We start from the raw sequence: 15677 nt of genomic DNA, 5'->3' as shown, positions 1-15677 counted from the left end.
ACCATCACACCTCCTCCCCCACACCATCACACCTCCTCCTCCACACCATCACACCTCCTCCCCCACACCATCACACCTCCTCCCCCACACCATCACACCTCCTCCCCCACACCATCACACCTCCTCCTCCACACCATCACACCTCCTCCTCCACACCATCACACCTCCTCCTCCACACCATCACACCTCCTCCTCCACACCAGCAAAGCACCCCCCACACCATCACACCTCCTCCCCCACACCATCACACCTCCTCCCCCACACCATCACACCTCCTCCTCCACACCATCACACCTCCTCCCCCACACCATAACACCTCCTCCTCCACACCATCACACCTCCTCCTCCACACCATCACACCTCCTCCCCCACACCATCACACCTCCTCCCCCACACCATCACACCTCCTCCCCCACACCATCACACCTCCTCCTCTACACCAGCACACCTGTGAAGTGAAAACCATTTCAGGTGACTACCTCTTGAAACTCAACAAGAGAATGCCAAGAGTGTGCAAAGCAGGAATCAAAGCATAAGGTGTCTAGAACCTAGAATATGACAGATTTTCACACTTTTTTGTTATGTATATAATTCCACATGTGTTAATTCATAGTTTTGATGCCTTCAGTGTGAATCTACAATTATCATAGTCATGAAAATAAAGAAAACTCTGAATGAGAAGGTGTCCAAACTTTTGGTCTGTACAGTATGTGACAATGGGGTTGGCAGATCTCGCATATATATTACTGTCATTGTTGCAGGCTCGTGTGCGCTTGCGCACATTCTCTGAGCCGGCGGTCTCATGCACGATGCGATTATCGCATTGCGCATGCGCCCCTATCCTCGCTGTTTGGATTAGTCTGCGCATGCGCCCTTTTTTCAACGGGATGACGTGAGTGCACACGCGTCATTATGATCACATGCGCAGTCGAACCCGGAACATTGTGGAGCTTCCGGTACACGCTCATGTCGCGCGCATAGTTTATTACTTACAGGTATGGCGCTTTTTAATTCTTTGTTCTGATTGGCTGACAACCATCATAAATAACATGCCTAGACCCTCATTTAGACACTCCCTGATGAAGCGAGATTGCGAAATGGCGTAGGGGTAGTGCGGGTCCATTACATGTGAGTACATCAGCAAGTCTTTGTATTGTTAGTGACTAGTGAGGCCTTTTTCTCTAAACTCATTTGAGTCAGGGGACAGCATGGTATATATGGAGGGTTGGGAGACTGTACACCCCCCTTTACCTCTCTCCCCTGTTATTCCAGCGAAGCCCCCCCAATTCCTGGACAGTTGCTGTATCACGTCTATGTTTGCTTTCTTTACACCTTTAAACCTATATCTGTGTCGCCTTATTCTCTATATGCACTTTCTGCTATTCATTCAGTATACTAGCACACAGTAATATTTGGGGAGGTGCACAGGATATTTGTAATGACCTTTTGCACATTTTTCTGATTGCTGCTGTTTCTTTTTTAATCACGTTTTAAATTTGTGTATCTCAATAGAGATTTGTTCTAATTATACATCAGTGCTGCGTTTGGTGTTTTGTGATACATCAGTGCTGCGTTTGGTGTTTTGTGATAGGCTTTCTATTTATGGTAGGCACACAAAACCAATCTACTTTCTGGTTTGGTATTATTGGCCTCATTATTTGGCTTATACACATACAATGAGGCCACTTCTTTCCAGATCTCTTTTTCTCTACAGCAGTGTTTCCCAACCAGGGGGCCTCCAGCTGTTACAAAACTACAACTCCCAGCATGCCCAAGGAGCCTTTAGCTGTCCAGGAATGTTGGGAGTTGGCAGAAGAACGGTTATAAAGGGGATTCAGCCAGGAAAGTGCAGATCAGGGTGATTAATTTTACACCGACTGCTAGAGAGGGAGAGAAAAGCGGCGTAAAATAAACATTATTACTAAGCCGAGGACTCTTTTAAGAGCTTCTTTGTCATCGGAAAAGTATGCCCTTTAAAGGCGAAAGAGAATGGAGCTGTGGCTGTTCCTATACGACAGGGCACCATCAACACTTACACATCCAGACCGAGAAGAAGAGCCCAGGATGTGACCAAGCTTCACGGATTGGGATCAATGGGCATGTATGGCCCATTATGCGGATATTTCTAACTATTTAAACAATTTCTATCCAAGAGGTTCTTGCTCCACCCCATGACAGATGATCACCTATCAGGATCTTCTTTGATCTGATGGAACCAAGACTGGAGTGTTTGGCCTCAATTCTAGTCATGTCTGGAGGAAACCAGGCACTGCCCATCACCTGCCCAATACCATCCCTACAGTGATCATGGTGGGGGCAGCATCATGTCTGGGGGAAACCAGGCACTGCCCATAACCTGCCCAATACCATCCCTACAGTGATCATGGTGGGGGCAGCATCATGTCTGGGGGAAACCAGGTACTGCCCATCACCTGCCCAATACCATCCCTACAGTGATCATGGTGGGGGCCGCATCATGTCTGGGGGAAACCAGGCACGTCCCATCACCTGCCCAATACCATCCCTACAGTGATCATGGTGGGGGCAGCATCATGTCTGGAGGAAACCAGGCACTGCCCATCACCTGCCCAATACCATCCCTACAGTGATCATGGTGGGGGCAGCATCATGTCTGGGGGAAACCAGGCACTGCCCATAACCTGCCCAATACCATCCCTACAGTGATCATGGTGGGGGCAGCATCATGTCTGGGGGAAACCAGGTACTGCCCATCACCTGCCCAATACCATCCCTACAGTGATCATGGTGGGGGCCGCATCATGTCTGGGGGAAACCAGGCACGTCCCATCACCTGCCCAATACCATCCCTACAGTGATCATGGTGGGGGCAGCATCATGTCTGGAGGAAACCAGGCACTGCCCATCACCTGCCCAATACCATCCCTACAGTGATCATGGTGGGGGCAGCATCATGTCTGGAGGAAACCAGGCACTGCCCATAACCTGCCCAATACCATCCCTACAGTGATCATGGTGGGGGCAGCATCATGTCTGGGGGAAACCAGGTACTGCCCATCACCTGCCCAATACCATCCCTACAGTGATCATGGTGGGGGCCGCATCATGTCTGGGGGAAACCAGGCACTGCCCATCACCTGCCCAATACCATCCCTACAGTGATCATGGTGGGGGCAGCATCATGTCTGGAGGAAACCAGGCACTGCCCATCACCTGCCTAATACCATCCCTACAGTGATCATGGTGGGGCAGCATCATGTCTGGAGGAAACCAGGCACTGCCCATCACCTGCCCAATACCATCCCTACAGTGATCATGGTGGGGGCCGCATCATGTCTGGGGGAAACCAGGCACTGCCCATCACCTGCCCAATACCATCCCTACAGTGATCATGGTGGGGGCAGAATCCTAACTGGAGGAAACCAGGACCTGCCCATCACCTGCCCAATACCATCCCTACAGTGATCATGGTGGGGGAAGCATCATGTCTGGGGGAAACCAGGCACTGCCCATCATCTGCCCAATACCATCCCTACAGTGATCATGGTGGGGGCAGCATCATGTCTGGAGGAAACCAGGCACTGTCCATCACCTGCCCAATACCATCCCTACAGTGATCATGGTGGGGGCAGCATCATGTCTGGAGGAAACCAGGCACTGCCCATCACCTGCCCAATACCATCCCTACAGTGATCATGGTGGGGGCAGCATCATGTCTGGAGGGAACCAGGTACTGCCCATCACCTGCCCAATACCATCTCTACAGTGATCATGGTGGGGGCAGCATCATGTCAGGAGGAAACCAGGCACTGCCCATCACCTGCCCAATACCATCCCTACAGTGATCATGGTGGGGGCAGCATCATGTCTGGAGGAAACCAGGCACTGCCCATCACCTGCCCAATACCATCCCTACAGTGATCATGGTGGGGCAGCATCATGTCTGGAGGAAACCAGGCATTGCCCATCACCTGCCCATTACCATCCCTACAGTGATCATGGTGGGAGCAGCATCATGTCTGGGGGAAACCAGGCACTGCCCATCACCTGCCCAATACCATCCCTACAGTGATCATGGTGGGGGCAGAATCCTAACTGGAGGAAACCAGGACCTGCCCATCACCTGCCCAATACCAAACCTACAGTGATCATGGTGGGGGCAACATCATGTGTGGAGGAAACCAGGCACTGCCCATCACCTGCCCAATACCATCCCTACAGTGATCATGGTGGGGGAAGCATCATGTCTGGGGGAAACCAAGGCACTGCCCATCATCTGCCCAATACCATCCCTACAGTGATCATGGGGGGGGGGGGGTAGCATCATGTCTGGGGGAAACCAGGCACTGCCCATCACCTGCCCAATACTATCTCTACAGTGATCATGGTGGGGGCAGCATCATGTCTGGGGGAAACCAGGCACTGACCATCACCTGCCCAATACCATCCCTACAGTGATCATGGTGGGGGCCGCATCATGTCTGGAGGAAACCAGGCACTGCCCATCACCTGCCCAATACCATCCATACAGTGATCATGGTGGGGGCAACATCCTAAAGTTATGTTCCCCCCCCCCCCCCCACAAGTTATATATATATATATTTACTTAGCTTTTCCTGCTCTGTTGGGAAGCTGATAACATGGGTTCATTTTCCCTGTAGCACCTCCGCAGGAGACATAAAGTATTACACAGTTCTCACTCAAATGAATGGGAGTGGGCTGTCTGTGCAATGTAAAAAGTGCTGCGTCCTGCTGAGAGGGGTGTTTTTGTGACACCTTTCCATTCTGGCTAACAGATAAGGATCCTAAAACCAGAAGCCAACAGGGTATGTAATGTAGTTTTCCATACCAGACAATTCCTGTAATAACTGCACAGTGTGTAAGATATGATCAGATACTCAATGCCCAATGCTAATATTCTGGACATAATGGGGGAGGTTTATCAAAACCGGTGCAAAGGAAAAGTTGACCAGCTGCCCACATCAACCAATCAGATCGCTTCTATCATTTTGCAGAGGCCTTGTTAATAATGAAAGAAGCGATCTGATTGGTTGATGTGGGAAACTTTTCCTCTGCACAAGTTTTGATAAATCTCCCCAATGATTGTAAATTCAGATTATAGGGTCAGATGCAGGGATTCAATCTGATAATGTTTTTCAATGTCACCACCTTCCCAGCCGCTTCTAATACCTGATGACAATATCATATACTCTACCTCTTTAGGAGACTGAAATGCAATGTAGTGCTGATAGATCTTGCGCGCTTTGCTGTGCAGGATAAAGTTCGGGTGCGTTTCCTTATAATCTTCACAAGCCAACCAGAAATCCAGGTTCTCATCACTGAACTCTGACTGTAAGAACACACGAAAGACAGCGCGCCCATCTGTAAGGTGAAAGACAGCACGGTTTACTGCATCACAACGCATCGCAAGAGATATAAGAAATAGGAGCTAAAACATAAAAAAATATCAGGTTATTCTGATTCTTTGACTTTAAACTTTATCTAAACTTGTGCAAAGGAAGAAATAGGGGTCGTCATAAAATATATATATATATATATATATATATACATACACACACACACTATATATATATATATATATATATATATATATATATATATATATATACATACACACACACACTATATATATATATATATATATATATATATATATATATATATATATACATACACACACACACAATATATATATATATATATATATATATATATATATATATATATACACACACACACACTACACACACTACACACACACACACAACAGCTATAATCCTGTAAATCCTACAATCCTATCGCTACTTATATCTGAATAGAAACCGTTAAAGTCGGTAACTTAGTTTACGGTCCCTCAGTCCAGCTAAAAGTGTAGGGTTCAGGGGTTCAAAGGTTCCGACTCCAACAATCACATAGTGATGGCCTTTCCTCTGGTGGTAGGTGGAAGGGGGTGTCAAGCCATGGAGCTCCCATTAATTTCAATGGGAGATTAAGCGCAAGAGGAGTTATGTCCCTAATTTTTTTTTGTGCGGTTTACCATTTCTTATTAAAGGGATACTTCTCCCCTAGACATCTTATCCCCTATGCAAAGGGTAGGGGATAAGATGTCTGATCGCGGGGGTCTTATCGCTGGGGACCCCCACGATCTCCCTCCTGCACCCGGCATTAGTTTAGATCGTCAGCTGCATCACTGGAGGCTCGTGACATCATGGCCACACCCTGCTTGTGATGTCATGGCCACGCCCCCTCAATGCAAGTCTATGGGAGGGGGCGAGACATGCATTGAGGGGGCGTGCCTGTGACATCACGAGCGGGGCATGGCCCTGACTTCACGAGCCTCCGCCCCGCATCGCCAGTCATTCGGCACGGAGCGAAGTTCACTCCATGCACCGGTCGTCTGGGGTGCCGCAGCAGAGATCATGGGGGTCCCCAGCGGTGGGACCCCTGCGATCAGGCATCTTATCCCCTATTCTTTGGATACGGAGAAGATGTCTAGGGGCGGAGTACCCCTTTAAAGTCAATCGGAAAGGGGTGTTTTAAAGGGGTACTCCCGTGAAAAACTCTTTTTATTTAATCAACTTGGTACAGAAAGTTAAACAGATTTGTAAATCACTTCTATTAAAAAATCTTAATCCTTCCAGTACTTTTTAGTAGCTGTATACTAAAGAGAAATCCAAAAATTAAATGCATTTCCTCTGATGTCATGACCACAGTGCTCTCTGCTGACCTCTGCTGTCCATTTTAGTAACTGTCCAGAGCAGGAGAAAATGCTCATAGCAAACATATGCTGCTCTGGACAGTTTCTAAAATGGACAGCAGAGGTCAACAGAGAGCACTGTGGTCATGACATCAGAGGAAATGCATTTCTTTTTTGGATTTCTCTTTAGTATAAAGCCCCTAAAAAGTACTGGAAGGATTAAGATTTTTTTAATAGAAGTGATTTACAAATATATTTAACTTTCTGGCACCAGTTGATTTATAAAAAAAGTTTTCCACGGAAGTACCCCTTTAAAGGGATAATCCAGGATTTTTTTCTATTTGACTATGCGACAGGGGCTGTAAAGTTAGTGTAGTTCATAATATAGTGTCTGTACCTGTGTGTGACGGTTTTCTCACAATTCTTCTGTGATTTTTGCCCAATATTTATTTTTAGCAGCATACAAAATGACTGCTGTCACAGGTTTTCCCAGGTTGCAGTGCAGCTGAGACATTACATCACTAATCAGGTGATCAGAGGGTGTCTGTCCTGCATCAATGGGTGGAGCGACCGCTGGGTGGGAGGGAGATCATTCTGCAGCTAATTGTATTTCTGCAACAGCTGGAGGTACCCTTGTTAGAAAACACTGGTCTATGGCATGGATAGCAGCTCATTTGTGTTTCAGAGGGTGGGGTGGCTGGTGTGTGGGAGGGAGGAAAGTGACCTCACACTTACAAACAAGGACCTATGGGATTTGTAGTTGAAGGAAACTCCAACAGGTAATGGCCAGTTCACAAAAAGATAGCCACAGTGTTATGGTAATCTCACAACATAGCCATTTAGCCCCAAGACAAGCGCAGATCATTCCTAAGCATGTCCATTACTGTCTGGCAGATATGTACTAAAATCTCCTTATGGTGGATATCCCCTTCAATCTCTGGCAAAGAGTTTGGAGATCTGTGCAGGATGTCCTTCCCTTGGAGAATTACTTGCTAAATCCCCATAGGTTGTGCTGCTGTAAGGGGCGTAAGGAAAGTTTACTCTTCGAAGGTAACCCTAAAGGCTCCCTCCCTATAATAGTCTTAGTCAGTCTACTAATAAAGATTTAAAATACATAAAGGGGGAAGAGTTTGGGGCACCTTATAAAGGATTCGAGGTTTTGTTCCTGGATTATTTTTATACATATTTTAAAGCAGTGGTCTGCGTAAAGCAGTGGTCTCAAACTGTGGCCCTCCAGATGTTGCAAATCTTCAACTCCCAGCATGCCCGGACAGCCAACGGCTGTCCGGGCATGCTGGAAGTTGAAATTTTGCAACATCTGAAGGGCCACAGTTTGAGACCACTGCCCTAAGGGAACCTTATAACAACATAACCCTAGACCTTAACGTATGGTTGGTAGAGATGCTTTATTTATTACATTTTTTTTTTTAAATAAATAAAACATTTTCCCCCAATAGGCCATATGAGCATTTTATTGACCTGGCTCAGTCTCCCGGTAATCACGTGATCAAAATCACCGATCCAGGCTAACAGCACCCCCGCCTCCCTTGTATACATGGAAGCCATAGACGGCTGTGTATCAGTTGTTGACATGGCAAAATTCCATTTCTGTCTTTTATTGCAACGCAACGTTTGAGAATAAAGCCTCTGTGTAACGGCTGTCAGAATTTGGAATGCCGTCATTAAGCGGTTAATAAATCCAAATTGTAAACTAAACGTCTCTTGTAAGCAAATCCCCAGCTCCCTGTGATTCGCATTGACCCATGAAGCAATATATCAGAGGCTACAATAAAAGGAGAACAGGCCACGTCCTTATCTGCCCGCACCAGATACAGGGCAGACAACAGCTCCCATTGACATCCAGTAATCCTGTGGCCATCAAGGGCTATGGCGGCAAGGATGCAATTTAGATCTATCACGTGATGTACGATAGACGTCAGGCCCAGAATACTTCTCATTACAAAAAACTAATATAAAAAATAAAAAAAAGCTGTAAAAATCCTTTATTCTGGTATCTGATGGTATATTGTATTGTCGATACACCGGACAATGCCGTAAAATCCTTGTGATGTCCCAATCAGAATAATTAGATAGCAGGCAGATGGCAACGTTCCCATGAAGCTGAATAGCAAACCTGCCTAGTTACGTAGCGATATAGTCCTATTCAGCACTGCTGCATCCCTTGGCAGATGCTTAGAATACATAGAAGGCTGAGGGACAATCCCTATGGGAGCTGTAGGACGGCCATGTTGGTGACCACCCAGTTATCCCAGATGTGGATATAAAGCGATCATGGAATTCCAGAGCAGATTTGCAAAGCATACGCTGCTCATTTGGCCGGGGTTTTCTAGGTAGGTTAGTGGGTTGGATTTTGTTTGGTTGGATACTCCGATGCCGAATCTGGACATGTCCTTTTTTTTTTTCTGCAATAGAGAGTACAAATCTATGCTGGGGAAAAAAAAATTGCGCCATGCTAAACCTGTAGGGCACGTCAAGTTTAATATTTTCGCACATACGTTCTCCTGATATTCCTGCTCCTTTCCTCACCTTGTTGACAGCTCGTTGCCTAGGTTGTAGACCACCACCTCCCGCTTCTTGGTGGTCGGGCTGGTATTATATATATGTATATATATATATATATATATATATATATATATATGCCCAGTACAAGAGTTATACCCCTGTACCCATGCTGCCCTGTCAGGCAGCCTTCCTGCAGTGTCCCCTGGGCCCTCGACACCTGTCCCCTTATATATATTTTCTGCCATGTGTTATACTGTAAAATGTATATAAGTGTTATTGCTTTAAGAAATGTTAACATGTGATCACCAGGTGTCATGTGAGTGTAACCCCGTGAGGTATCAGTGACCATGTGACCTAAGGGTGACCTATGGGACCCCTCCTAGTCTCTCCCATAAAAGCCCTCGGTGGAGCTAGCTCACTCTCTCTTTTGTTTTTGATTTCCAGTTAAGTCTTTGCTGGAGTGCAGTCAAGTCCCAGAGTCTGCCTGGAGTCCATAGAAGGCCTCAAGTCTGTCCTGCAGCCACAATTCTTCAAGTCTACAAGTAAGCTACAGTCACAGCTTAGTCTCAAGTCAAGTCAGTCCACAGTCATCAAGTCAGAGTGGCCTGCACTAAAATTGTCCAAATCTACTGCAAGTCCCAGTAAGCCCTTAAGGTCTCTGAAGTCACTGGTCACCTTCGTGGGCCCTGGCTGAACTGTATAGACTGTTCCATCTGTCACTCAGTAAAGCTACCATTGTCCGTAACTTGGCGTCGGAGTCATTACTGCCCCTGTGCCTAGCCCAGGATCCAGCGGTATACCTTCAGGTGGTATTGAGGATAAACCACACCCTGGCGTCACGAATACAAGGGGTTAATGCCATCTGCCCCTAGGGTAATTCCATCTGCCCTGCATCACACCCTCTACCACATATTATATATATTATATACATACAGACCAGCCCATCTTAAGCTTGTAGAGTGGAGTGGTGGTCTGCAATCTAGGCAATGAGCTATCAACAAGGTGAGGAAAGGAGAAGGAATATCATGAGGAGGAAAATGTTGTAAATTAATGCAAGTTCAAAAATATGTAACTTGTTAGTTGAGATGGGAAAACAGGATAAACAATGAATACACCGAGTGTGCTACCTAAGGGGTGGGGAGCCTGACACAGAAATTCAAAGAAAAAGTAAAAGATCATGACTGCCACTTTAAGCCCTGCTCTAGATGTTCTAGGTTATAGCCCTATCACTCCCTTGGGGTATGATCACACAGAACGGGAATTCTGTAATTCCCCCAAATCTGCAGCAAAAGTGGAAATATTGCAGATTTGGTCAATAGGGAAAATCCACAATAAAGGCAGGGTCACATGGGGCGTATCCAAGTGGTGGATGGGCAAACGGAAGTAACAGAGGGACTGCAGAGGGGGCTCCCGGCTACTGCCGGGAGCCCGCTCTGCAGTCCCTCTGTGACTGCCGTCGGTGCATCCGAAGCGTGATATACACTGCGGATGCATCCCAAGTGACCCTGCCCTAAAGCGGCAATAATTGTCACGCTATGATTTAAGACTTGCAGCACAGAATTTGTTTTGTCATTGTGAGGATAAACATTCTACAAATCTCATCCACTCTGCCGCTGCTGGTATAGACTTTGTAAAGTCCGCAGCATAACTGCTCCATGTGAACATTCCCTAAATGTGAAGGAGAAAATTCTACTGCCTGGGACTGCTGGGATATTGTAGAACCACAGCTGTCACAGAGACAAGATCTGCGCCTTCCTTTGTTCTGAATGGTGAACGGTCAAGAAAATCCCGATAATGTTCCCCAGTGATAAGAAATTCTGTCGATCAAATACTCAGCGAGACGACAGAGACGGCAAGAGAGTGTCACCCAGTACGGGGCAAAGGTGAGCGCCATATTTGTGTTTCCAGAAAAGAAGACGGGTGGGAAAAGGGAAGAAAGGCCAAAGTAAGTAATAATTAACATGTAAGAGGATCATGTTATAAAGCCATAAAGGAGAAAACATACAGGAAGATGCAAAGAGAGAAAAGAACACAAAAACACAAAAAAACAACAACTGGGGACTCTACTCACATGGGTGAGAAATGAGATTCTCAAGTGACTGTGCCCAGTTCTGAATATCTTCTATATTTGGCCTGTAATGGAAAGCGAAGAGGAACGTCAAAAAATAATAATAAAAAAAAAAAAAAAAAAAAATTAACTAATATACATAAAAAATTAAATTACACATTCAAAAAACAAATACTCTCTTCAGAAATATTTTAGCGCAAAAGGAACGTCAAAAAAATTATAGAAAAAAATAAAAAATACATAAAAATAAAATTACACATACAAAAGACAAACAAATACTCTCTTCAGAAATATATCAGCGCAAAAGGAACATCAAAAAATATAAAAAATACATTAAAATAAAATTACACTGTTACGCCGAGCGCTCCGGGTCCCCGCTCCTCCCCGGAGCGCTCGCAGCATCCTCTCATTCGCAGCGCCCCTGTCAGACCTGCTGACCGGGTGCGCTGCAATATCACTCCCAGCCGGGATGCGATTCGCGACGCGGGAGGCGCCCGCTCGCTATGCGCGTCCCGGCTCCCGTACCTGACCCGTTCCCCATCTGTCTTGTCCCGGCGTGCGCGGCCCCGCTCCTTAGGGCGCGCGTGCGCCGGGTCTCTGCCATTTAAAGGGCCGCTGCGCCACTGATTGGCGCAGCAGGCCTAATCAGTATTCTCACCTGTGCACTCCCTACTTATACCTCACTTCCCCTGCACTCCCTCGCCGGATCTTGTTGCCATTGTGCCAGTGAATGCGTTTCCTTGTGTGTTCCTAGCCTGTGTTCCAGACCTCCTGCCGTTGCCCCTGACTACGATCCTTGCTGCCTGCCCTGACCTTCTGCTACGTCCGACCTTGCTCTTGTCTACTCCCTTGTACCGCGCCTATCTTCAGCAGTCAGAGAGGTTGAGCCGTTGCTGGTGGATACGACCTGGTTGCTACCGCCGCTGCAAGACCATCCCGCTTTGCGGCGGGCTCTGGTGAATACCAGTAGTAACTTAGAACCGGTCCACCAACACGGTCCACGCCAATCCCTCTCTGGCACAGAGGATCCACCTCCAGCCAGCCGAATCGTGACATACACATACAAAAGACAAACAAACAAACACTCTCTTCAGAAATATATCAGTGCAAAAGGAACGTCAAAAAATACGGTAATAAATATATTTAAAAAAAAATAAACTAAAATATACATAAAGAATAAAATTTACACATACAAAAAACAAACAAACACTCTCTTCAGAAATATATCAGCATCTGCAGGACCAAAAAACCTTTCTTATGGCCAGTTTCAGAAGAGCGCAATATGGCCGCATCAGAGATCCCACGATGCAGTCAGTCTGGGTCATTATGGGCCGAGGCTTGCGGCCATAATACGGACCCAAAAAAGAGTCAGCTATCTTAATCTGGCTATTGTGTACCAGTCTGGCCTGCTGTACATATTAACTACTGTCCAGGTGTTCAAAGTGATGTAAACCCCCCCCCCCCTAAAAAGTATATATATTTAGAAGATCCAGTACCTAGATCAAGGATCAAAATGACAGCTATATGTGCAGACAATGGGTTAATTTTTTGGGGCATTTTTGGGGCCTCTATGGGTGCCACAACTGGAGCACTGCCTTTCTTTTATGGCAGTATGTGCTCCTGTAGGGGTACTAAAGAAGTTGTTGCATGTGTTGTTCTTTTTGGTAGGTTTGCATCCATTTTGACCCTAGAATGATGCCAAGGTCACCATATAGTGATGTATAATACTAGTACATATGTAGCTATAATACTATAACCCATGTGCGATCCCCAATGATGGGCCAATCGGCAGAACTTCCCCATGATCAGTATAAAACTACTGGGTCCTCCAGGGAAAAATCTGTTCTTCAAAAGGGTGAGGACACCATTATATCCTAGGGCAGGAGTATACAGGAGTATACAACCTTCAGCACTGCAGATGTTGTGGACTACATCTCCCATGATGCTCTTAAAGGGGTACTCTGCTGCTCAGAGTTTGGAACCAACAGTTCCGAACGCTGGAGCCAGGAGCTTGTGACGTCATAGCACCGCCCCTTCATGCCGTCACGCTCCGCCCCCTCAATGCCGTCACGCCCCCTCCCATAGACTTGCATTGAGGGGGCGGGGTGTGTCGTCATAAGGGGGCAGGGCTATGACGTCACATGCTCCCGGCACCGACTCCAGCGTTCGGAACAGTTTGTTCCAAACGCTGAGCAGTGGAGTACCCCTTTAAAGGGGTACTCCGGTGAAAAAAACTTTATTTTTTATTTTTTTTATCAACTGGTGCCAGAAAGTTAAATAGATTTGTAAATTACTTCTATTAAAAAATCTTAATCCTTCCTGTGCTTAATAGCTGCTGAATACTACAGCGGAAATTCTTTTCTTTTTGAAACACAGAGCTGTCTGCTGACATCAAGGAACTGTCCAGAACAGCATATGTTTGCTATGGGGATTTCCTTTTACTCAGGCAGTTCCTAAAATGGACAGAGATTCAGCAGAGAGCACTGTGCTCGTGATGTCAGCAGAGAGCTCTTTGTTTCAAACGAAAAATAATTTTCACTGTAGTATTCAGCAGCTAATAAGTACAGGAAGGATTAAGATTTTTTAATAGAAGTAATTTACAAATCTGTTTACCTTTCTGGCGCCAGTTGATTTAAAAAAAAATAAAATAAAAAAAAATGTAAAAAGTTTTTCACCGGAGTACCCCTTTAAAGCCAAAATGCTACCGAAGCATCATGGGAGACTTAGTGCAGAAAATCTGCAGTGCTGAAGGCAGCCTATGCCTCTCCTAGGGTGTATGAAAAGGGTTTCTCCATAGTAGGCAGCTCCTTGACAATGTGCACTTTGCCATTCTGTGATGCAACGAAACACAGCAAACGTTCCGTGACCATGTGGCACATATAAATAAAAGATAAAATAGTTGCAGAATAATCTGGAATCTTGTAAAACCAGATGTTTAGGGCAGAGCAAAGATACTGGCGGACCAGGCTGGGCCATGTATCACGAGGTCAACCATCTAAAACTTAAGCTCCCCTGGTGATACCAGTGATCACTAGAGGTTTCCATAGTAGTGGATCACCACCAGGGGTTGTCTTCATGGGACTGAACTCTACCCTTACAAAAAAAAACATATATTTCTGTGATATCATAGAAGCCAGAAAACAATCCAAAAACTATAGGTGCAGGTTGCAAATTTGTAGGCACATTGGCTCCTGAGATCCAAGTACGGAACATAAAAGATCTATGTTTATGGGCGGCTTTGTGGAAAAGGGCATCTACTTCTTTAGGACAGTAGCAACCTATGGTTCACTTTATTAGGTACATCTTGCCAGTACAGGGTTGGACCCCCTTTTGCCTTCATTCTTGGTGGCATAGTTTCTGCAAATATCCTCAGATATTTTGCTCCATGGACATGATGACATCACACAGTTCCTCCATATGGACATGATGACATCACACAGTTCCTCCATATGGACATGATGACATCACACAGTTCCTCCATATGGACATGATGACATCACACAGTTCTTCTATATAGACATGATGACATCACACAGTTCCTCCATATGAACATGACGACATCACACAGTTCTTCCATATGGACATGATGACATCACACAGTTCCTCCATATGGACATGACGACATCACATAGTTCTTCCATATGGACATGATGACATCACACAGTTCCTCCATATGGACATGATGACATCACACAGTTCCTCCATATGGACATGATGACATCACACAGTTCCTCCATACGGACATGATGACATCACACAGTTCCTCCATACGGACATGATGACATCACACAGTTCTTCCATATGGACATGATGAGATCACATAGTTCCTCCATACGGACATGATGACATCACACGGTTCTTCCATACGGACATGATGACATCACACAGTTCCTCCATACGGACATGATGACATCACACAGTTCCTCCATATAGACATGGTGACATCACACAGTTCCTCCAAATAGACATGACGACATCACACAGTTCCTCCATATAGACATGATGACATCACACAGTTCCTCCAAATAGACATGATGACATCACACAGTTGCTGCAGATTTGTCAGATCCATGATGAGAATCTCCGGTTCTACCACATCCCAGCGGTGATCTATTGGATGAGATCTGGTGACTGTGGAGGCCATTGGAGTCCAGTGACCTCATTGTCCTGTATGAGGTAATGTCATGTGACCTCATTGTCCTGTATGAGATGATGTCACGTGACCTCATTATCCTGTATGAGATGATGTCACGTGACCTCATTATCCTGTAGGAGATGACGTCATGTGACCTCATTGTCCTGTATGAGATGATGTCATGTGACTTGGGGCATTATCCTTCTGGAAGTAGCATCAGAAGATGGGTCCACTGTGGTCATAAAGGAAAGGAC

General features: G+C 45.9%; 1 protein-coding gene across 3 annotated transcripts in view; it reads right to left on the bottom strand.

Annotated features, from left to right (window-relative positions):
* Positions 1-15677, bottom strand: part of LOC130290918 (regulator of G-protein signaling 3-like) — an 82004-nt gene that overhangs the window by 9604 nt on the left and 56723 nt on the right. For all 3 annotated transcript variants that reach the window (XM_056539154.1, XM_056539153.1, XM_056539155.1), the window contains exons 5-6: positions 11292-11353; positions 5195-5361 (exon numbers count right to left, since the gene is read on the bottom strand). In XM_056539154.1, the coding sequence (XP_056395129.1) occupies positions 5195-5361; positions 11292-11353 (229 nt within the window). The remainder of the gene's footprint in view (positions 1-5194; positions 5362-11291; positions 11354-15677) is intronic.

This window comes from Hyla sarda, chromosome 9 (genome assembly GCF_029499605.1).
Source record: "Hyla sarda isolate aHylSar1 chromosome 9, aHylSar1.hap1, whole genome shotgun sequence".
Classification (NCBI taxonomy): domain Eukaryota; kingdom Metazoa; phylum Chordata; class Amphibia; order Anura; family Hylidae; genus Hyla; species Hyla sarda.
The sequence above is the reverse complement of the archived record's forward strand: the minus strand, read 5'-3'. Positions and strand labels throughout refer to the sequence as shown.